The 22,799-nt window shown below is 38.9% G+C and overlaps 7 protein-coding genes across 7 annotated transcripts in view; 6 read left to right on the top strand and 1 right to left on the bottom strand.

Moving 5' to 3' along the window:
- Positions 1 to 22,799, bottom strand: part of aox5 (aldehyde oxidase 5) — a 50,020-nt gene that overhangs the window by 3,507 nt on the left and 23,714 nt on the right. Inside the window, exons 18-24 of the mRNA XM_056256626.1 lie at positions 1,744 to 1,870; positions 1,458 to 1,580; positions 1,254 to 1,350; positions 992 to 1,116; positions 619 to 752; positions 361 to 448; positions 187 to 273 (exon numbers count right to left, since the gene is read on the bottom strand). Of these exons, the coding sequence (XP_056112601.1) occupies positions 187 to 273; positions 361 to 448; positions 619 to 752; positions 992 to 1,116; positions 1,254 to 1,350; positions 1,458 to 1,580; positions 1,744 to 1,870 (781 nt within the window). The remainder of the gene's footprint in view (positions 1 to 186; positions 274 to 360; positions 449 to 618; positions 753 to 991; positions 1,117 to 1,253; positions 1,351 to 1,457; positions 1,581 to 1,743; positions 1,871 to 22,799) is intronic.
- On the top strand, positions 4,140 to 5,321 carry LOC130089347 (hatching enzyme 1.2-like). The gene is made up of 5 exons (XM_056256639.1): positions 4,140 to 4,223; positions 4,306 to 4,384; positions 4,493 to 4,633; positions 4,714 to 4,831; positions 4,916 to 5,321. The coding sequence occupies exons 1-5, from the start codon at positions 4,155 to 4,157 to the stop codon at positions 5,304 to 5,306; spliced, it is 798 nt and encodes a 265-aa protein (XP_056112614.1). The 5' UTR covers positions 4,140 to 4,154; the 3' UTR covers positions 5,307 to 5,321.
- LOC130089338 (hatching enzyme 1.2-like) lies at positions 6,988 to 8,724 on the top strand. The gene is made up of 5 exons (XM_056256630.1): positions 6,988 to 7,457; positions 7,540 to 7,618; positions 7,727 to 7,867; positions 7,948 to 8,065; positions 8,150 to 8,724. Exons 1-5 carry the CDS (start codon positions 7,389 to 7,391, stop codon positions 8,538 to 8,540), a joined length of 798 nt encoding a protein of 265 aa, XP_056112605.1. The 5' UTR covers positions 6,988 to 7,388; the 3' UTR covers positions 8,541 to 8,724.
- On the top strand, positions 10,220 to 11,961 carry LOC130089339 (hatching enzyme 1.2-like). Its single transcript, XM_056256631.1, has 5 exons — positions 10,220 to 10,694; positions 10,777 to 10,855; positions 10,964 to 11,104; positions 11,185 to 11,302; positions 11,387 to 11,961. The coding sequence occupies exons 1-5, from the start codon at positions 10,626 to 10,628 to the stop codon at positions 11,775 to 11,777; spliced, it is 798 nt and encodes a 265-aa protein (XP_056112606.1). The 5' UTR covers positions 10,220 to 10,625; the 3' UTR covers positions 11,778 to 11,961.
- LOC130089343 (hatching enzyme 1.2-like) lies at positions 13,469 to 15,057 on the top strand. Its single transcript, XM_056256634.1, has 5 exons — positions 13,469 to 13,928; positions 14,011 to 14,089; positions 14,198 to 14,338; positions 14,419 to 14,536; positions 14,621 to 15,057. Exons 1-5 carry the CDS (start codon positions 13,860 to 13,862, stop codon positions 15,009 to 15,011), a joined length of 798 nt encoding a protein of 265 aa, XP_056112609.1. The 5' UTR covers positions 13,469 to 13,859; the 3' UTR covers positions 15,012 to 15,057.
- Positions 15,367 to 18,429, top strand: LOC130089344 (hatching enzyme 1.2-like). Its single transcript, XM_056256635.1, has 5 exons — positions 15,367 to 17,162; positions 17,245 to 17,323; positions 17,432 to 17,572; positions 17,653 to 17,770; positions 17,855 to 18,429. The coding sequence occupies exons 1-5, from the start codon at positions 17,094 to 17,096 to the stop codon at positions 18,243 to 18,245; spliced, it is 798 nt and encodes a 265-aa protein (XP_056112610.1). The 5' UTR covers positions 15,367 to 17,093; the 3' UTR covers positions 18,246 to 18,429.
- LOC130089345 (hatching enzyme 1.2-like) lies at positions 20,044 to 21,663 on the top strand. Its single transcript, XM_056256637.1, has 5 exons — positions 20,044 to 20,397; positions 20,480 to 20,558; positions 20,667 to 20,807; positions 20,888 to 21,005; positions 21,090 to 21,663. Exons 1-5 carry the CDS (start codon positions 20,329 to 20,331, stop codon positions 21,478 to 21,480), a joined length of 798 nt encoding a protein of 265 aa, XP_056112612.1. The 5' UTR covers positions 20,044 to 20,328; the 3' UTR covers positions 21,481 to 21,663.

Here is a 22,799-nt window from a genome sequence, read left to right as displayed (position 1 = left end):
CTGGTCGGAAATTACAAAAGGAAACAGTATGTGACTTGGAGACTGACCTACATAAGAATTCAAGGTAAACTTAGATCCATGATAGTGTCTCTCTTTGCAAGCCTTGCTCACAGCTCCTTTACAGGACTGACTTATTTGAATTTCAATATTTCATCAGGGATTGCCTGTTTATAAAAACCAACATACAAAAGAGGATTCGTCCAGAGTGCATCCTCCATTACTGTAGTATGTAATATCAGCAGCCAGGATTGTTCCATCATTCATGTATCCAACCTGTAGGAAAAAGATGGGACTTAAGCTGTTGTGATGTACAGTTGCCCAGTGATGTCAAAAATACTATTACCCATAATGCCAAATGACCTTGTACTTCCCCAAGAAAGGGGACCTGCCACTGGTGATGAGCATGTCATCTCCACGTTCTAGAACACATCGCACAGCACGGCCAGTCCTGTGGATCGATTTTAGTCAATACTTAGCATCAGCATTGTTTTAAAATCTGCTTTTATAACATATTTTCTTTAAATTTCACACAAATAAGTAAACAATATACTTAAATATAAGCAATAAAAGCAAATAGATATGCAAATGAAAAGAAGAAAGTCTTTCATTTTGCCATACTTGTAAGCGGCCGTAGCAGCGATGGCAGATAATGATGCAATCTTCATGACTTTACCACCAAATCCACCTCCCAGCCTCTTCACATGACATGTGATCTTATTGGAGTCAATTCCAAGAGTGATACCCACCACTTCCTGTTGTTTAGAAAAGGAAATTATGCCAATACTGGAGTAAGATTATGTAAATATATCATTGTTATTTTGTATTCATAATCTCCTATTTTTAAGTTATTTTGAATTATTTCAGCAGATTTACATAAAAATATGAATAAATTTATATTGTATCATATTCATCAACGTATGTCATTGGGGTAAAATATGAATATCCTTATTGATTCATATTCATCAATGTATGTCATTGGGGTAATACAAACCTGAGTATAAGCTGCATGCTGACTGGCAACAAAGAGCTCCATTTCACTTGCTTCTCCCTTAGGAATCGCAATCAATCCCTGAGTTTCCATGTAGAAATGTTCCTGGCCACCCATATACAGCTCACCTGTGAGATATAAAAGAATGATTATTCACATTGAATCGAGAAAAAACCCAAATAACGGTTTAAAAAAAGATTTCTATATAAAGAGATTCAGAGTTGAATCTGATTCAAATTAAGGATTCATATTTAATTGTACAAACCCTCCAGTATGTGGTCAGCTTTCTCAAATGCTTCTTCGACATTTCCTCTTTCCAGTTTTCTCTTGGGGTCAAAAAAGGACTGGTGTTCTATGGCCTCCTTAATAAAAACAAAGATGTTGTGATTAGCAGGATAAAGTGCTGCTCCCAAACTTTCATGTAGCACTCCATTAAATGTTTTATTAATGTAAATTTGTTTAGAAATACCTCTATAGTGAAAAAGATAGGTTGGATGTCCTGGTAAGTAATGGCCACCTGCTCGGCTGCTCTTTTGGCTTGTTCTCTGGTCTCAGCGACAATGGCACCAATAATCTGCCCCACACAGATGACCTGGAAAAGGCAAACAGACAAGACATATCATTACAAAGTACCTGAAATGCAAAAAAAAATACATCACTGTTGATGGATAATAAAGCTTGAAACATCTAATCTGAGGTAGAAATAATTTAGTATTCAGATGTATCTCTGAACCAGAGAATATTTATTGTAGTACCTCCTCTTCTGCAAAAAGCTCCTCTGGGTTGTTGAACCAGAGTCTTCGATTCTGACCAGGAACATCCTTGGCAGAGATGAAGGCGACCACTCCAGGCATGGCTAGAGCCACTGATGCATCTATAGAGCTGATGTGATAAGGTTGAGACAATAATTTGATTACCAAAGAAACTAAATTTTTTTGAAGAAGTGCATCCACTTTTCAATTAATTAGTTAAACAAGCTTGGGTACCTCCCTTGATTCTACAAGGCTTTGGACTTAACATAGAGTGCACTCCCTTTAGTTAAAGGTGCCTTGTGCAATGTCCGCCAAAAAATAAATTCATACTCCACATTCCATACCAGATGGGGGCAGTATACCTCCAGAAAGTGAGTTGGTCTACTCTAGAGTAACAAACGAGAAACGGCATAGTCTCTATGCTCCGCCCCTACCTTCACAACGACCCTAGAGCCATAGCCGAAGCCGAGCCAACTCCTAATAGAGGACGTTTTTACTCCAGAGGAACGTTGGTTGATGTCAAGTGATTTTTAAATATGACATATTCAAGCTACTCCCCTTCACCTTTAACAGTGAATATGTTCATATTCGTTTTGTTCATATTACATTTTTATTGTTAGTTTGAATTACATTAATTTGACAGACAGCATTCGCTGATGTTGACCAAGCTAGCGCCATTCAGAGCTGCCAACTCTCACGAATTCAACGTGAGACACACGCAATTGACACTTTTCACACGCTCTCACGCCACACATCAATTTTGTCACGCACAGAAAAATCGCAAAGCAAAGAGGACACGGAGACTGACAGACTAGACAGAGCAGCTTAGTTATGATATAAAAAAAATCTCAACTCTCAGATTCTGTCAATTTTATTACGCAATTCAAACAATAAATACCGTTTTGGCGCTTGTAAATGTTACACGACAGATCCCTAGCGCACGTGAACCGATCATCTCTACTAGCTAATAGTAAAAAAACACGAACACTGTTGAAAGATACAGTAGGCTACAACTTTAAACTTACCAAAATGTATTCCTCATACATAATATCGACCAATCATTTTTTTTAATCAGCGTGCAGAGGTCAATAACATAGCTGGAGAACAAATATGTCAGATTTACCTCAGGAAAGCAATTTAATAAACATAATATAGGTCCGCTCTCTTCCCTGAACTGAACCTGGACCTCCCTGGACCTCCATGTCCATTTTGCTTGGGGCCCCCAAATTCCTTCAAACGGCCCTGTGTCCCTCCATTGAAAATGTATACACGGTATACTTTCCTTGTCCAGAAAGGAAATAAAGACATCATCAAAGTAGCCCATGTGACACCAGTGGGTTAGTTATAATTTTTTGAAGCATCGAAAATACATTTTGGTCCAAAAATAACAAAAACTACGACTTTATTCAGCATTGTATTCTCTTCCGGTTCTGTTGTCAAGCCACGTTCAGTGATGCTGCTGACGTAAGACGCTGCTGACGTGTTATCAGTGCGCCCGAGGTTCGTTTACAGTCTGAGGGAGACGCACGCTGTAAACAAAACAATCTTCGCAAACATGTCTAAGGATTTCGACACAGAGGAAGACTTGCATTTTTTTGCCCAGCCATATTTATTTGAACCCGAATACACGGACACACCAAATAACACGTCAGCAGCGCCTTACGTCATCAGCGTCAATGCAGACTCATGAACGCGGCTCGACAACAGAACCGGAAGACAATACAATGCTGAATAAAGTCGTAGTTTTTGTTATTTTTGGACCAAAATTGTATGTTCGATGCTTCAAAAAATGATAACCAACCCACTGGTGTCACATGGACTACTTTGATGATGTCTTTATTTCCTTTCTGGACAAGGACAGTATACCGTGTATACATTTTCAATGGAGGGACAGAAAATTCTCGGACTAAATCTAAAATATCTTAAACTGTGTTCCGAAGATGAACGGAGGTCTTACGGGCTTGGAACGACATGAGGGTGAGTCATTAATGACATAATTTTAATTTTTGGGTGAACTAACCCTTTAAACACATTAGTCTCTGGACACTAAGACCCTACCCATAATCCTCCAGTAAACCCACCTACTCAGGTGAATATAAAGTCCAGACAGAAAAGCTGTCCACTGTCACTGTCTTAGGGCACGTGGTAAATATCAGAAGCTACAGCATGTCCATTTTAGTGAATTAGTTAAACAAACTGAGATATATTTTATGATTGTGTAAAGTTTTGGACCAACAGGCGAGGTCAGAGTTTCCTCCCTGTAGGTACACATTTTAGACTCTGGACACTAAGACCCTACCCATAATCCTCCAGTAGACCCACCTACTCAGGTGAATATAAAGTCCAGAAAACAGCTCACAGGCATCAAATCTCAGCACAGGAGCATCCTGAACATCTCCACACACTGAGGCAACATGGACACAAGAGCCTCCCTCTCCATTCTGCTGCTGCTTTTTGGCGTCACCCAGGCGTCTCCACTCATGGTAAGGTCCTTTCTAGTCTCTCCCTTAAACGATTAACAGTCCTCAAATGATTTGTTTTAAACATCTCTGTTTCTACCACCAGGAGCAGATGTTTGATGGTGTGTTTGTATCAGAGCCGGAACCTGTGGACATCACTACAAGGATTTTAGAAACTAACAATGGTGAAGCATCTTGTAAATAAAGCCAGCAATGGGTCACATTTCTAAAAAGTGATCGGGATTTATGAATATATTGCATTATTTCATCAATATATTTCTCTTTAAATACAGGATCTTCTGAAGTCTTGCTTGAAGGAGATCTGGTGTTTCCCAAAACCAGAAATGCTCTCTACTGCCTCAAAAACAACTGTTTCTGGAAGAAAAACTCTAACAACATAGTGGAGATCCCTTACATAGTGAGCAGTGAATTCTGTACGTGAATCTCCTTCATTCATTGAACATATCTACGATTCATTTAGATGCTGTTTTAAACCTGTGGACCCTTTTTGCAGCCAATTTTGACAAATCAGTGATTGCGAACGCCATGTCGGTCTTTCACGCCAAAACCTGCATCCGCTTTGTGGCCAAATCATCTCAGACCGACTACATCAGTATTGAGAACAAAGATGGGTGAGAACACTATACCAACAAGAAGCATTTAACAGACCTTTAACAGATCAATTTTTAACGCCTTTATTTCCTCTCTCCTCTCAGGTGCTTCTCTGCTCTAGGTAGAACTGGTGGCAAACAGGTGGTCTCCCTCAAAAGGGACGGCTGTATGTACAATGGCATCGTACAACATGAGCTCAATCATGCCCTGGGATTCTACCACGAGCAAACCAGGAGCGATCGTGACCAGTATGTGAAAATCAACTTTGAGAACATCTCTCCTGATATGGCCTACAACTTCGAGAAACAGAACACCAACAACCAAAACACTCCATACGACTACAGCTCCATCATGCACTATGGAAGAACTGCCTTCTCCACTCGGCCCTGGCTGGAAACCATCACTCCCATTCCTGATGAGACTGTGGAAATCGGACAGAGGCAGGGATTGTCAAAAATTGACGTTCTGAGGATCAAGAAGCTGTATGGATGCTGAAGATGAGGCTTGCACACATAATTGAATATAGTTCATGTGTCTGTAGATGAATAATTTAATGAGATTATGTTTCTGTCTTTTAATGGTGTTGGATTTCTGAAATGTGTGATTGTGTTGGGTTGGGAAAAATAAAGCTACACTGCAAGACAAACTCATACTTTATTTGTGATTCAATGTCAAGTTTGAGGAAAGTGCTTGATTATAGTATTAAAGGTGTCATAGTATTAAAGGTGTCATAGTATTAAGCTTCTCCTGCAGCCTAATTAAAGACACCTGGTTTAACCTTAGGAGGACTGGGTACAGTATATAATTTATACATTTCAACAAAATATCTTTTTTTTTTTTTTTGGCAAAATGCTATAATGTAGATTTTGAGAGATTTTTGAGATTTAGTTCTGGTGTAATCATATGTTATTCACAGCTGAAAAGGGAGTTTTCCCGTTTTATACCTCAGTTTTAAAGACCTTTATTGACCCAAGACCCTCTTCTGGAGTCAGTCGCTCTTGCATCCTCTAGTAAAATAAATTCAACTTTCCAAGTTGGCAAAGATTGAGAAAGTCCAGAGCAGACATATCTGATCACCTGAAGCATAAAATCAGCCAAAGATGCAGTTCTAGACATGTTCAGAAGTTCTGGTGAAAATAAGGGCTGCGTTCACAATAGACTTTGGTTCCAGAAAATTGTCGGGGAGCATTCTACAAGCCAGAGCCAGAATGCTGGAAAATTCGGCACTCATACAAGACCCTAGTAATAATACTGGGATAAATCATGGAAAATATCAGTGTGAAAAGAGCCAGAGCCGATTCTGTGTCGGGTGTGTGTTGCAGTGATGATCTTAGTTTTTGTGGAACTATTTGACTGGAGGAAGAACAGTTAAAAAATTGCATATTGACAAAGATACAAGGAAATAACAATCGCTACAAACAAGAGTGATATCAAGATCAGGTATCTACTTCCTACCAATGGAGGAGACAAATGAACAAGCTGCTTAATGACACCATAAACAATTTTATTGTTTGCTGGGAGGATAACAAAATAAGAGCGGGACTTTTGAACACATACGTTACAGGTCCGATGGGAACGCTCTGGACTTGTAGATGAACAAAATCACACTATGCAAGAGCAGTTACCAGAAACTATACCCCTCCCCCGCCCGGAATCTCTACGTAAATGAGATTCAGAACTTCTTGTCTCTGATGTTAAAATCAAAATAAAATTTGAGCATTTTTTCTGCTGTATTGCAAAAACTGATTATAACATATGGACTACAAAATAAAATACATAAGTTCTGTAAAAATCGAATTAGAAACTTTTTTGATCAAACCTTTAAACCTCAAAGAGTTGAAATGTGGCTTTTCTTTAACTAGTAATGGTGTACAGTTTAATGTTTAAAATGCAGTAGCATTGTCATGCGTAGTTAAACGATTAAACTACTTTACTAATCAGCGAGGTGGTTTTGTCATCGTTTGAAATCATTTTGCTTTTCAGTAACAAAACAATTATAACAATTAAGAAGCGGTGTAGTGAAATGAAATACTATATTACTACATTTCTCCTGAAAATATTTTAGCCATTCACAGTAACAGTCCTATTTTCAATGGTAAATCAGAAGCTTTCAGTTTAGCTATAAGCAAAAATGTTTCTATTAAATAACTAGTTGTCCATCTTGCTAAAATATTTTTGGGGTTGTTTCCTAATCTCTATAGTGAATTAAGATGTTCTCACAAATAAGGATTCATTTTTAATCTACCTACAGAGCACATTTAAGGTATTGTGGACCATCCCTGTACACCACTGTCTTAGGGCACGTGGTAAAGTCCAAAATCTACAGCATGTCCATTTTAGTGAATTAGTTAAACAAACTGAGGTATATTTTATGATTGTTTAAAGTTTTGGACCTACAGGCGAGGTCAGAGTTTCCTCCCTGTAGGTACACATTTTAGACTCTGGACACTAAGACCCTACCCATAATCCTCCAGTAGACCCACCTACTCAGGTGAATATAAAGTCCAGACAGAACAGCTCATAGGCATCAAATCTCAGCACAGGAGCATCCTGAACATCTCCACACACTGAGGCAACATGGACACAAGAGCCTCCCTCTCCATTCTGCTGCTGCTTTTTGGCGTCGCCCAGGCGTCTCCACTCATGGTAAGGTCATTTCTAGTCTCTCCCTTAAACGATTAACAGTCCTCAAATGATTTGTTTTAAACATCTCTGTTTCTACCACCAGGAGCAGATGTTTGATGGTGTGTTTGTATCAGAGCCGGAACCTGTGGACATCACTACAAGGATTTTAGAAACCAACAATGGTGAAGCATCTTGTAGATAAAGCCAGCAATGGGTCACATTTCTAAAAAGTGATCGGGATTTATGAATATATTGCAGTATTTCATCAATATATTTGTCTTTAAAAACAGGATCTTCTGAAGTCTTGCTTGAAGGAGATCTGGTGTTTCCCAAAACCAGAAACGCTCTCTACTGCCTCAAAAACAACTGTTTCTGGAAGAAAAACTCTAACAACATAGTGGAGATCCCTTACATAGTGAGCAGTGAATTCTGTACGTGAATCTCCTTCATTCATTGAACATATCTACGATTCATTTAGATGCTGTTTTAAACCTGTGGACCCTTTTTGCAGCCAATTTTGACAAATCAGTGATTGCGAACGCCATGTCGGTCTTTCACGCCAAAACCTGCATCCGCTTTGTGGCCAAATCATCTCAGACCGACTACATCAGTATTGAGAACAAAGATGGGTGAGAACACTATACCAACAAGAAGCATTTAACTGACCTTTAACAGATCAATTTTTAACCCCTTTATTTCCTCTCTCCTCTCAGGTGCTTCTCTGCTCTAGGTAGAACTGGTGGCAAACAGGTGGTCTCCCTCAAAAGGGACGGCTGTATGTACAATGGCATCGTACAACATGAGCTCAATCATGCCCTGGGATTCTACCACGAGCAAACCAGGAGCGATCGTGACCAGTATGTGAAAATCAACTTTGAGAACATCTCTCCTGATATGGCCTACAACTTCGAGAAACAGAACACCAACAACCAAAACACTCCATACGACTACAGCTCCATCATGCACTATGGAAGAACTGCCTTCTCCACTCGGCCCTGGCTGGAAACCATCACTCCCATTCCTGATGAGACTGTGGAAATCGGACAGAGGCAGGGATTGTCAAAAATTGACGTTCTGAGGATCAAGAAGCTGTATGGATGCTGAAGATGAGGCTTGCACACATAATTGAATATAGTTCATGTGTCTGTAGATGAATAATGTAATGAGATTATGTTTCTGTCTTTTAATGGTGTTGGATTTCTGAAATGTGTGATTGTGTTGGGTTGGGAAAAATAAAGCTACACTGCAAGACAAACTCATACTTTATTTGTGATTCAATGTCAAGTTTGAGGAAAGTGCTTGATTATAGTATTAAAGGTGTCATAGTATTAAAGGTGTCATAGTATTAAGCTTCTCCTGCAGCCTAATTAAAGACACCTGGTTTAACCTTAGGAGGACTGGGTACAGTATAAAATTTATACATTTCAACAAAATATCTTTTTTTTTTTTTTTTGGCAAAATGCTATAATGTAGATTTTGAGAGATTTTTGAGATTTAGTTCTGGTGTAATCATATGTTATTCACAGCTGAAAAGGGAGTTTTCCCGTTTTATACCTCAGTTTTAAAGACCTTTATTGACCCAAGACCCTCTTCTGGAGTCAGTCGCTCTTGCATCCTCTAGTAAAATAAATTCAACTTTCCAAGTTGGCAAAGATTGAGAAAGTCCAGAGCAGACATACATCTGATCACCTGAAGCATAAAATCAGCCAAAGATGCAGTTCTAGACATGTTCAGAAGTTCTGGTGAAAATAAGGGCTGCGTTCACAATAGACTTTGGTTCCAGAAAATTGTCGGGGAGCATTCTACAAGCCAGAGCCAGAATGCTGGAAAATTCGGCACTCATACAAGACCCTAGTAATAATACTGGGATAAATCATGGAAAATATCAGTGTGAAAAGAGCCAGAGCCGATTCTGTGTCGGGTGTGTGTTGCAGTGATGATCTTAGTTTTTGTGGAACTATTTGACTGGAGGAAGAACAGTTAAAAAATTGCATATTGACAAAGATACAAGGAAATAACAATCGCTACAAACAAGAGTGATATCAAGATCAGGTATCTACTTCCTACCAATGGAGGAGACAAATGAACAAGCTGCTTAATGACACCATAAACAATTTTATTGTTTGCTGGGAGGATAACAAAATAAGAGCGGGACTTTTGAACACATACGTTACAGGTCCGATGGGAACGCTCTGGACTTGTAGATGAACAAAATCACACTATGCAAGAGCAGTTACCAGAAACTATACCCCTCCCCCGCCCGGAATCTCTACGTAAATGAGATTCAGAACTTCTTGTCTCTGATGTTAAAATCAAAATAAAATTTGAGCATTTTTTCTGCTGTATTGCAAAAACTGATTATAACATATGGACTACAAAATAAAATACATAAGTTCTGTAAAAATCGAATTAGAAACTTTTTTGATCAAACCTTTAAACCTCAAAGAGTTGAAATGTGGCTTTTCTTTAACTAGTAATGGTGTACAGTTTAATGTTTAAAATGCAGTAGCATTGTCATGCGTAGTTAAACGATTAAACTACTTTACTAATCAGCGAGGTGGTTTTGTCATCGTTTGAAATCATTTTGCTTTTCAGTAACAAAACAATTATAACAATTAAGAAGCGGTGTAGTGAAATGAAATACTATATTACTACATTTCTCCTGAAAATATTTTAGCCATTCACAGTAACAGTCCTATTTTCAATGGTAAATCAGAAGCTTTCAGTTTAGCTATAAGCAAAAATGTTTCTATTAAATAACTAGTTGTCCATCTTGCTAATATATTTTTGGGGTTGTTTCCTAATCTCTATAGTGAATTAAGATGTTCTCACAAATAAGGATTCATTTTTAATCTACCTACAGAGCACATTTAAGGTATTGTGGACCATCCCTGTACACCACTGTCTTAGGGCACGTGGTAAAGTCCAAAATCTACAGCATGTCCATTTTAGTGAATTAGTTAAACAAACTGAGGTATATTTTATGATTGTTTAAAGTTTTGGACCTACAGGCGAGGTCAGAGTTTCCTCCCTGTAGGTACACATTTTAGACTCTGGACACTAAGACCCTACCCATAATCCTCCAGTAGACCCACCTACTCAGGTGAATATAAAGTCCAAACAGAACAGCTCATAGGCATCAAATCTCAGCACAGGAGCATCCTGAACATCTCCACACACTGAGGCAACATGGACACAAGAGCCTCCCTCTCCATTCTGCTGCTGCTTTTTGGCGTCGCCCAGGCGTCTCCACTCATGGTAAGGTCATTTCTAGTCTCTCCCTTAAACGATTAACAGTCCTCAAATGATTTGTTTTAAACATCTCTGTTTCTACCACCAGGAGCAGATGTTTGATGGTGTGTTTGTATCAGAGCCGGAACCTGTGGACATCACTACAAGGATTTTAGAAACCAACAATGGTGAAGCATCTTGTAGATAAAGCCAGCAATGGGTCACATTTCTAAAAAGTGATCGGGATTTATGAATATATTGCAGTATTTCATCAATATATTTGTCTTTAAAAACAGGATCTTCTGAAGTCTTGTTCGAAGGAGATCTGGTGTTTCCCAAAACCAGAAACGCTCTCTACTGCCTCAAAAACAACTGTTTCTGGAAGAAAAACTCTAACAACATAGTGGAGATCCCTTACATAGTGAGCAGTGAATTCTGTACGTGAATCTCCTTCATTCATTGAACATATCTACGATTCATTTAGATGCTGTTTTAAACCTGTGGACTCTTTTTGCAGCCAATTTTGACAAATCAGTGATTGCGAACGCCATGTCGGTCTTTCACGCCAAAACCTGCATCCGCTTTGTGGCCAAATCATCTCAGACCGACTACATCAGTATTGAGAACAAAGATGGGTGAGAACACTATACCAACAAGAAGCATTTAACAGACCTTTAACAGATCAATTTTTAACGCCTTTATTTCCTCTCTCCTCTCAGGTGCTTCTCTGCTCTAGGTAGAACTGGTGGCAAACAGGTGGTCTCCCTCAAAAGGGACGGCTGTATGTACAATGGCATCGTACAACATGAGCTCAATCATGCCCTGGGATTCTACCACGAGCAAACCAGGAGCGATCGTGACCAGTATGTGAAAATCAACTTTGAGAACATCTCTCCTGATATGGCCTACAACTTCGAGAAACAGAACACCAACAACCAAAACACTCCATACGACTACAGCTCCATCATGCACTATGGAAGAACTGCCTTCTCCACTCGGCCCTGGCTGGAAACCATCACTCCCATTCCTGATGAGACTGTGGAAATCGGACAGAGGCAGGGATTGTCAAAAATTGACGTTCTGAGGATCAAGAAGCTGTATGGATGCTGAAGATGAGGCTTGCACACATAATTGAATATAGTTCATGTGTCTGTAGATGAATAATTTAATGAGATTATGTTTCTGTCTTTTAATGGTGTTGGATTTCTGAAATGTGTGATTGTGTTGGGTTGGGAAAAATAAAGCTACACTGCAAGACAAACTCATACTTTATTTGTGATTCAATGTCAAGTTTGAGGAAAGTGCTTGATTATAGTATTAAAGGTGTCATAGTATTAAAGGTGTCATAGTATTAAGCTTCTCCTGCAGCCTAATTAAAGACACCTGGTTTAACCTTAGGAGGACTGGGTACAGTATATAATTTATACATTTCAACAAAATATCTTTTTTTTTTTTTTTGGCAAAATGCTATAATGTAGATTTTGAGAGATTTTTGAGATTTAGTTCTGGTGTAATCATATGTTATTCACAGCTGAAAAGGGAGTTTTCCCATTTTATACCTCAGTTTTAAAGACCTTTATTGACCCAAGACCCTCTTCTGGAGTCAGTCGCTCTTGCATCCTCTAGTAAAATAAATTCAACTTTCCAAGTTGGCAAAGATTGAGAAAGTCCAGAGCAGACATACATCTGATCACCTGAAGCATAAAATCAGCCAAAGATGCAGTTCTAGATATGTTCAGAAGTTCTGGTGAAAATAAGGGCTGCGTTCACAATAGACTTTGGTTCCAGAAAATTGTCGGGGAGCATTCTACAAGCCAGAGCCAGAATGCTGGAAAATTCGGCACTCATACAAGACCCTAGTAATAATACTGGGATAAATCATGGAAAATATCAGTGTGAAAAGAGCCAGAGCCGATTCTGTGTCGGGTGTGTGTTGCAGTGATGATCTTAGTTTTTGTGGAACTATTTGACTGGAGGAAGAACAGTTAAAAAATTGCATATTGACAAAGATACAAGAAAATAACAATCGCTACAAACAAGATTGATATCAAGATCAGGTATCTACTTCCTACCAATGGAGGAGACAAATGAACAAGCTGCTTAATGACACCATAAACAATTGTATTGTTTGCTGGGAGGATAACAAAATAAGAGCGGGACTTTTGAACACATACGTTACAGGTCCGATGGGAACGCTCTGGCCTTGTAGATGAACAAAATCACACTATGCAAGAGCAGTTACCAGAAAATATACCCCTCCCCCGCCTGGAATCTCTACGTAAATGAGATTCAGAACTTCTTGTCTCTGATGTTAAAATCAAAATAAAATTTGAGCATTTTTTCTGCTGTATTGCAAAAACTGATTATAACATCTGGACTACAAAATAAAATACATAAGTTCTGTAAAAATCGAATTAGAAACTTTTTTGATCAAAACTTTAAACCTCAAAGAGTTGAAATGTGGCTTTTCTTTAACTAGTAATGGTGTACAGTTTAATGTTTAAAATGCAGTAGCATTGTCATGCGTAGTTAAACGATTAAACTACTTTACTAATCAGCGAGGTGGTTTTGTCATTGTTTGAAATCATTTTGCTTTTCAGTAACAAAACAATTATATCAATTAAGAAGCGGTGTAGTGCAATGAAATACTATATTACTACATTTCTCCTGAAAATATTTTAGCAATTCTCAGTAACAGTCCTTTTCTCCCTGTTAAATCAGATGCTTTCAGTTTAGCTATAAGCAAAAATGTTTCTATTAAATAACTAGTTGTCCATCTTGCTAATATATTTGGGGTCGTTTACCAATCTCTATAGTGAATTCAGATGTTCTCACAAATAAGGATTCATTTGTAATCTACATACAGAGCGCATTTAAGGTATTGTGGACCATCCCTGTACACCACTGTCTTAGGGCACGTGGTAAAGTCCAAAAGCTACAGCATGTCCATTTTAGTGAATTAGTTAAACAAACTGAGGTATATTTTATGATTGTGTAAAGTTTTGGACCAACAGGTGAGGTCAGAGTTTCCTCCCTGTAGGTACACATTTTAGACTCTGGACACGAAGACCCTACCCATAATCCTCCAGTAGACCCACCTACTCAGGTGAATATAAAGTCCAGACAGAACAGCTCATAGGCATCAAATCTCAGCACAGGAGCATCCTGAACATCTCCACACACTGAGGCAACATGGACACAAGAGCCTCCCTCTCCATTCTGCTGCTGCTTTTTGGCGTCACCCAGGCGTCTCCACTCATGGTAAGGTCCTTTCTAGTCTCTCCCTTAAACGATTAACAGTCCTCAAATGATTTGTTTTAAACATCTCTGTTTCTACCACCAGGAGCAGATGTTTGATGGTGTGTTTGTATCAGAGCCGGAACCTGTGGACATCACTACAAGGATTTTAGAAACCAACAATGGTGAAGCATCTTATAGATAAAGCCAGCAATGGGTCACATTTCTAAAAAGTGATCGGGATTTATGAATATATTGCAGTATTTCATCAATATATTTGTCTTTAAAAACAGGATCTTCTGAAGTCTTGCTTGAAGGAGATCTGGTGTTTCCCAAAACCAGAAACGCTCTCTACTGCCTCAAAAACAACTGTTTCTGGAAGAAAAACTCTAACAACATAGTGGAGATCCCTTACATAGTGAGCAGTGAATTCTGTACGTGAATCTCCTTCATTCATTGAACATATCTACGATTCATTTAGATGCTGTTTTAAACCTGTGGACCCTTTTTGCAGCCAATTTTGACAAATCAGTGATTGCGAACGCCATGTCGGTCTTTCACGCCAAAACCTGCATCCGCTTTGTGGCCAAATCATCTCAGACCGACTACATCAGTATTGAGAACAAAGATGGGTGAGAACACTATACCAACAAGAAGCATTTAACAGACCTTTAACAGATCAATTTTTAACCCCTTTATTTCCTCTCTCCTCTCAGGTGCTTCTCTGCTCTAGGTAGAACTGGTGGCAAACAGGTGGTCTCCCTCAAAAGGGACGGCTGTATGTACAATGGCATCGTACAACATGAGCTCAATCATGCCCTGGGATTCTACCACGAGCAAACCAGGAGCGATCGTGACCAGTATGTGAAAATCAACTTTGAGAACATCTCTCCTGATATGGCCTACAACTTCGAGAAACAGAACACCAACAACCAAAACACTCCATACGACTACAGCTCCATCATGCACTATGGAAGAACTGCCTTCTCCACTCGGCCCTGGCTGGAAACCATCACTCCCATTCCTGATGAGACTGTGGAAATCGGACAGAGGCAGGGATTGTCAAAAATTGACGTTCTGAGGATCAAGAAGCTGTATGGATGCTGAAGATGAGGCTTGCACACATAATTGAATATAGTTCATGTGTCTGTAGATGAATAATTTAATGAGATTATGTTTCTGTCTTTTAATGGTGTTGGATTTCTGAAATGTGTGATTGTGTTGGGTTGGGAAAAATAAAGCTACACTGCAAGACAAACTCATACTTTATTTGTGATTCAATGTCAAGTTTGAGGAAAGTGCTTGATTATAGTATTAAAGGTGTCATAGTATTAAAGGTGTCATAGTATTAAGCTTCTCCTGCAGCCTAATTAAAGACACCTGGTTTAACCTTAGGAGGACTGGGTACAGTATATAATTTATACATTTCAACAAAATATCTTTTTTTTTTTTTTTGGCAAAATGCTATAATGTAGATTTTGAGAGATTTTTGAGATTTAGTTCTGGTGTAATCATATGTTATTCACAGCTGAAAAGGGAGTTTTCCCGTTTTATACCTCAGTTTTAAAGACCTTTATTGACCCAAGACCCTCTTCTGGAGTCAGTCGCTCTTGCATCCTCTAGTAAAATAAATTCAACTTTCCAAGTTGGCAAAGATTGAGAAAGTCCAGAGCAGACATACATCTGATCACCTGAAGCATAAAATCAGCCAAAGATGCAGTTCTAGACATGTTCAGAAGTTCTGGTGAAAATAAGGGCTGCGTTCACAATAGACTTTGGTTCCAGAAAATTGTCGGGGAGCATTCTACAAGCCAGAGCCAGAATGCTGGAAAATTCGGCACTCATACAAGACCCTAGTAATAATACTGGGATAAATCATGGAAAATATCAGTGTGAAAAGAGCCAGAGCCGATTCTGTGTCGGGTGTGTGTTGCAGTGATGATCTTAGTTTTTGTGGAACTATTTGACTGGAGGAAGAACAGTTAAAAAATTGCATATTGACAAAGATACAAGAAAATAACAATCGCTACAAACAAGAGTGATATCAAGATCAGGTATCTACTTCCTACCAATGGAGGAGACAAATGAACAAGCTGCTTAATGACACCATAAACAATTGTATTGTTTGCTGGGAGGATAACAAAATAAGAGCGGGACTTTTGAACACATACGTTACAGGTCCGATGGGAACGCTCTGGCCTTGTAGATGAACAAAATCACACTATGCAAGAGCAGTTACCAGAAAATATACCCCTCCCCCGCCTGGAATCTCTACGTAAATGAGATTCAGAACTTCTTGTCTCTGATGTTAAAATCAAAATAAAATTTGAGCATTTTTTCTGCTGTATTGCAAAAACTGATTATAACATCTGGACTACAAAATAAAATACATAAGTTCTGTAAAAATCGAATTAGAAACTTTTTTGATCAAAACTTTAAACCTCAAAGAGTTGAAATGTGGCTTTTCTTTAACTAGTAATGGTGTACAGTTTAATGTTTAAAATGCAGTAGCATTGTCATGCGTAGTTAAACGATTAAACTACTTTACTAATCAGCGAGGTGGTTTTGTCATTGTTTGAAATCATTTTGCTTTTCAGTAACAAAACAATTATATCAATTAAGAAGCGGTGTAATGCAATGAAATACTACATTACTACATTTCTCCTGAAAATATTTTAGCAATTCTCAGTAACAGTCCTTTTCTCCCTGTTAAATCAGATGCTTTCAGTTTAGCTATAAGCAAAAATGTTTCTATTAAATAACTAGTTGTCCATCTTGCTAATATATTTGGGGTCGTTTACTAATCTCTATAGTGAATTCAGATGTTCTCACAAATAAGGATTCATTTGTAATCTACATACAGAGCGCATTTAAGGTATTGTGGACCATCCCTGTACACCACTGTCTTAGGGCACGTGGTAAAGTCCAAAAGCTACAGCATGTCCATTTTAGTGAATTAGTTAAACAAACTGAGGTATATTTTATGATTGTGTAAAGTTTTGGACCAACAGGCGAGGTCAGAGTTTCCTCCCTGTAGGTACACATTTTAGACTCTGGACACGAAGACCCTACCCATAATCCTCCAGTAGACCCACCTACTCAGGTGAATATAAAGTCCAGACAGAACAGCTCATAGGCATCAAATCTCAGCACAGGAGCATCCTGAACATCTCCACACACTGAGGCAACATGGACACAAGAGCCTCCCTCTCCATTCTGCTGCTGCTTTTTGGCGTCACCCAGGCGTCTCCACTCATGGTAAGGTCCTTTCTAGTCTCTCCCTTAAACGATTAACAGTCCTCAAATGATTTGTTTTAAACATCTCTGTTTCTACCACCAGGAGCAGATGTTTGATGGTGTGTTTGTATCAGAGCCGGAACCTGTGGACATCACTACAAGGATTTTAGAAACCAACAATGGTGAAGCATCTTGTAGATAAAGCCAGCAATGGGTCACATTTCTAAAAAGTGATCGGGATTTATGAATATATTGCAGTATTTCATCAATATATTTGTCTTTAAAAACAGGATCTTCTGAAATCTTGCTTGAAGGAGATCTGGTGTTTCCCAAAACCAGAAACGCTCTCTACTGCCTCAAAAACAACTGTTTCTGGAAGAAAAACTCTAACAACATAGTGGAGATCCCTTACATAGTGAGCAGTGAATTCTGTACGTGAATCTCCTTCATTCATTGAACATATCTACGATTCATTTAGATGCTGTTTTAAACCTGTGGACCCTTTTTGCAGCCAATTTTGACAAATCAGTGATTGCGAACGCCATGTCGGTCTTTCACGCCAAAACCTGCATCCGCTTTGTGGCCAAATCATCTCAGACCGACTACATCAGTATTGAGAACAAAGATGGGTGAGAACACTATACCAACAAGAAGCATTTAACAGACCTTTAACAGATCAATTTTTAACCCCTTTATTTCCTCTCTCCTCTCAGGTGCTTCTCTGCTCTAGGTAGAACTGGTGGCAAACAGGTGGTCTCCCTCAAAAGGGACGGCTGTATGTACAATGGCATCGTACAACATGAGCTCAATCATGCCCTGGGATTCTACCACGAGCAAACCAGGAGCGATCGTGACCAGTATGTGAAAATCAACTTTGAGAACATCTCTCCTGATATGGCCTACAACTTCGAGAAACAGAACACCAACAACCAAAACACTCCATACGACTACAGCTCCATCATGCACTATGGAAGAACTGCCTTCTCCACTCGGCCCTGGCTGGAAACCATCACTCCCATTCCCGATGAGACTGTGGAAATCGGACAGAGGCAGGGATTGTCAAAAATTGACGTTCTGAGGATCAAGAAGCTGTATGGATGCTGAAGATGAGGCTTGCACACATAATTGAATATAGTTCATGTGTCTGTAGATGAATAATTTAATGAGATTATGTTTCTGTCTTTTAATGGTGTTGGATTTCTGAAATGTGTGATTGTGTTGGGTTGGGAAAAATAAAGCTACACTGCAAGACAAACTCATACTTTATTTGTGATTCAATGTCAAGTTTGAGGAAAGTGCTTGATTATAGTATTAAAGGTGTCATAGTATTAAAGGTGTCATAGTATTAAGCTTCTCCTGCAGCCTAATTAAAGACACCTGGTTTAACCTTAGGAGGACTGGGTACAGTATATAATTTATACATTTCAACAAAATATCTTTTTTTTTTTTTTTTGGCAAAATGCTATAATGTAGATTTTGAGAGATTTTTGAGATTTAGTTCTGGTGTAATCATATGTTATTCACAGCTGAAAAGGGAGTTTTCCCGTTTTATACCTCAGTTTTAAAGACCTTTATTGACCCAAGACCCTCTTCTGGAGTCAGTCGCTCTTGCATCCTCTAGTAAAATAAATTCAACTTTCCAAGTTGGCAAAGATTGAGAAAGTCCAGAGCAGACATACATCTGATCACCTGAAGCATAAAATCAGCCAAAGATGCAGTTCTAGGTATGTTCAGAAGTTCTGGTGAAAATAAGGGCTGCGTTCACAATAGACTTTGGTTCCAGAAAATTGTCGGGGAGCATTCTACAAGCCAGAGCAAGAATGCTGGAAAATTCGGCACTCATACAAGACCCTAGTAATAATACTGGGATAAATCATGGAAAATATCAGTGTGAAAAGAGCCAGAGCCGATTCTGTGTCGGGTGTGTGTTGCAGTGATGATCTTAGTTTTTGTGGAACTATTTGACTGGAGGAAGAACAGTTAAAAAATTGCATATTGACAAAGGTACAAGAAAATAACAATCGCTACAAACAAGAGTGATATCAAGATCAGGTATCTACTTCCTACCAATGGAGGAGACAAATGAACAAGCTGCTTAATGACACCATAAACAATTGTATTGTTTGCTGGGAGGATAACAAAATAAGAGCGGGACTTTTGAACACATACGTTACAGGTCCGATGGGAACGCTCTGGCCTTGTAGATGAACAAAATCACACTATGCAAGAGCAGTTACCAGAAAATATACCCCTCCCCCGCCTGGAATCTCTACGTAAATGAGATTCAGAACTTCTTGTCTCTGATGTTAAAATCAAAATAAAATTTGAGCATTTTTTCTGCTGTATTGCAAAAACTGATTATAACATCTGGACTACAAAATAAAATACATAAGTTCTGTAAAAATCGAATTAGAAACTTTTTTGATCAAAACTTTAAACCTCAAAGAGTTGAAATGTGGCTTTTCTTTAACTAGTAATGGTGTACAGTTTAATGTTTAAAATGCAGTAGCATTGTCATGCGTATAGTTAAACGATTAAACTACTTTACTAATCAGCGAGGTGGTTTTGTCATTGTTTGAAATCATTTTGCTTTTCAGTAACAAAACAATTATATCAATTAAGAAGCGGTGTAATGCAATGAAATACTACATTACTACATTTCTCCTGAAAATATTTTAGCAATTCTCAGTAACAGTCCTTTTCTCCCTGTTAAATCAGATGCTTTCAGTTTAGCTATAAGCAAAAATGTTTCTATTAAATAACTAGTTGTCCATCTTGCTAATATATTTGGGGTCGTTTACTAATCTCTATAGTGAATTCAGATGTTCTCACAAATAAGGATTCATTTGTAATCTACATACAGAGCGCATTTAAGGTATTGTGGACCATCCCTGTACCACTGTCTTAGGGCACGTGGTAAAGTCCAAAAGCTACAGCATGTCCATTTTAGTGAATTAGTTAAACAAACTGAGGTATATTTTATGATTGTGTAAAGTTTTGGACCAACAGGCGAGGTCAGAGTTTCCTCCCTGTAGGTACACATTTTAGACTCTGGACACTAAGACCCTACCCATAATCCTCCAGTAGACCCACCTACTCAGGTGAATATAAAGTCCAGACAGAACAGCTCATAGGCATCAAATCTCAGCACAGGAGCATCCTGAACATCTCCACACACTGAGGCAACATGGACACAAGAGCCTCCCTCTCCATTCTGCTGCTGCTTTTTGGCGTCACCCAGGCGTCTCCACTCATGGTAAGGTCCTTTCTAGTCTCTCCCTTAAACGATTAACAGTCCTCAAATGATTTGTTTTAAACATCTCTGTTTCTACCACCAGGAGCAGATGTTTGATGGTGTGTTTGTATCAGAGCCGGAACCTGTGGACATCACTACAAGGATTTTAGAAACCAACAATGGTGAAGCATCTTGTAGATAAAGCCAGCAATGGGTCACATTTCTAAAAAGTGATCGGGATTTATGAATATATTGCAGTATTTCATCAATATATTTGTCTTTAAAAACAGGATCTTCTGAAGTCTTGCTTGAAGGAGATCTGGTGTTTCCCAAAACCAGAAACGCTCTCTACTGCCTCAAAAACAACTGTTTCTGGAAGAAAAACTCTAACAACATAGTGGAGATCCCTTACATAGTGAGCAGTGAATTCTGTACGTGAATCTCCTTCATTCATTGAACATATCTACGATTCATTTAGATGCTGTTTTAAACCTGTGGACCCTTTTTGCAGCCAATTTTGACAAATCAGTGATTGCGAACGCCATGTCGGTCTTTCACGCCAAAACCTGCATCCGCTTTGTGGCCAAATCATCTCAGACCGACTACATCAGTATTGAGAACAAAGATGGGTGAGAACACTATACCAACAAGAAGCATTTAACAGACCTTTAACAGATCAATTTTTAACCCCTTTATTTCCTCTCTCCTCTCAGGTGCTTCTCTGCTCTAGGTAGAACTGGTGGCAAACAGGTGGTCTCCCTCAAAAGGGACGGCTGTATGTACAATGGCATCGTACAACATGAGCTCAATCATGCCCTGGGATTCTACCACGAGCAAACCAGGAGCGATCGTGACCAGTATGTGAAAATCAACTTTGAGAACATCTCTCCTGATATGGCCTACAACTTCGAGAAACAGAACACCAACAACCAAAACACTCCATACGACTACAGCTCCATCATGCACTATGGAAGAACTGCCTTCTCCACTCGGCCCTGGCTGGAAACCATCACTCCCATTCCTGATGAGACTGTGGAAATCGGACAGAGGCAGGGATTGTCAAAAATTGACGTTCTGAGGATCAAGAAGCTGTATGGATGCTGAAGATGAGGCTTGCACACATAATTGAATATAGTTCATGTGTCTGTAGATGAATAATTTAATGAGATTATGTTTCTGTCTTTTAATGGTGTTGGATTTCTGAAATGTGTGATTGTGTTGGGTTGGGAAAAATAAAGCTACACTGCAAGACAAACTCATACTTTATTTGTGATTCAATGTCAAGTTTGAGGAAAGTGCTTGATTATAGTATTAAAGGTGTCATAGTATTAAAGGTGTCATAGTATTAAGCTTCTCCTGCAGCCTAATTAAAGACACCTGGTTTAACCTTAGGAGGACTGGGTACAGTATATAATTTATACATTTCAACAAAATATCTTTTTTTTTTTTTTTGGCAAAATGCTATAATGTAGATTTTGAGAGATTTTTGAGATTTAGTTCTGGTGTAATCATATGTTATTCACAGCTGAAAAGGGAGTTTTCCCGTTTTATACCTCAGTTTTAAAGACCTTTATTGACCCAAGACCCTCTTCTGGAGTCAGTCGCTCTTGCATCCTCTAGTAAAATAAATTCAACTTTCCAAGTTGGCAAAGATTGAGAAAGTCCAGAGCAGACATATCTGATCACCTGAAGCATAAAATCAGCCAAAGATGCAGTTCTAGATATGTTCAGAAGTTCTGGTGAAAATAAGGGCTGCGTTCACAATAGACTTTGGTTCCAGAAAATTGTCGGGGAGCATTCTACAAGCCAGAGCCAGAATGCTGGAAAATTCGGCACTCATACAAGACCCTAGTAATAATACTGGGATAAATCATGGAAAATATCAGTGTGAAAAGAGCCAGAGCCGATTCTGTGTCGGGTGTGTGTTGCAGTGATGATCTTAGTTTTTGTGGAACTATTTGACTGGAGGAAGAACAGTTAAAAAATTGCATATTGACAAAGATACAAGAAAATAACAATCGCTACAAACAAGAGTGATATCAAGATCAGGTATCTACTTCCTACCAATGGAGGAGACAAATGAACAAGCTGCTTAATGACACCATAAACAATTGTATTGTTTGCTGGGAGGATAACAAAATAAGAGCGGGACTTTTGAACACATACGTTACAGGTCCGATGGGAACGCTCTGGCCTTGTAGATGAACAAAATCACACTATGCAAGAGCAGTTACCAGAAAATATACCCCTCCCCCGCCTGGAATCTCTACGTAAATGAGATTCAGAACTTCTTGTCTCTGATGTTAAAATCAAAATAAAATTTGAGCATTTTTTCTGCTGTATTGCAAAAACGAATCGGTTACCTAACGTAACCTCGGTTCTCTCTAGAAGAGGGAACGAGTATTGCGTAAGCTAGCTTACGC

This window comes from Rhinichthys klamathensis, unplaced genomic scaffold (assembly GCF_029890125.1).
Source record: "Rhinichthys klamathensis goyatoka isolate OS25496 unplaced genomic scaffold, OSU_Roscu_1.1 h1tg000127l_1, whole genome shotgun sequence".
In the NCBI taxonomy this organism is placed as follows: domain Eukaryota; kingdom Metazoa; phylum Chordata; class Actinopteri; order Cypriniformes; family Leuciscidae; genus Rhinichthys; species Rhinichthys klamathensis.
Note: the sequence above shows the minus strand (reverse complement) of the source record. Positions and strands in the feature narration are given on the sequence as shown.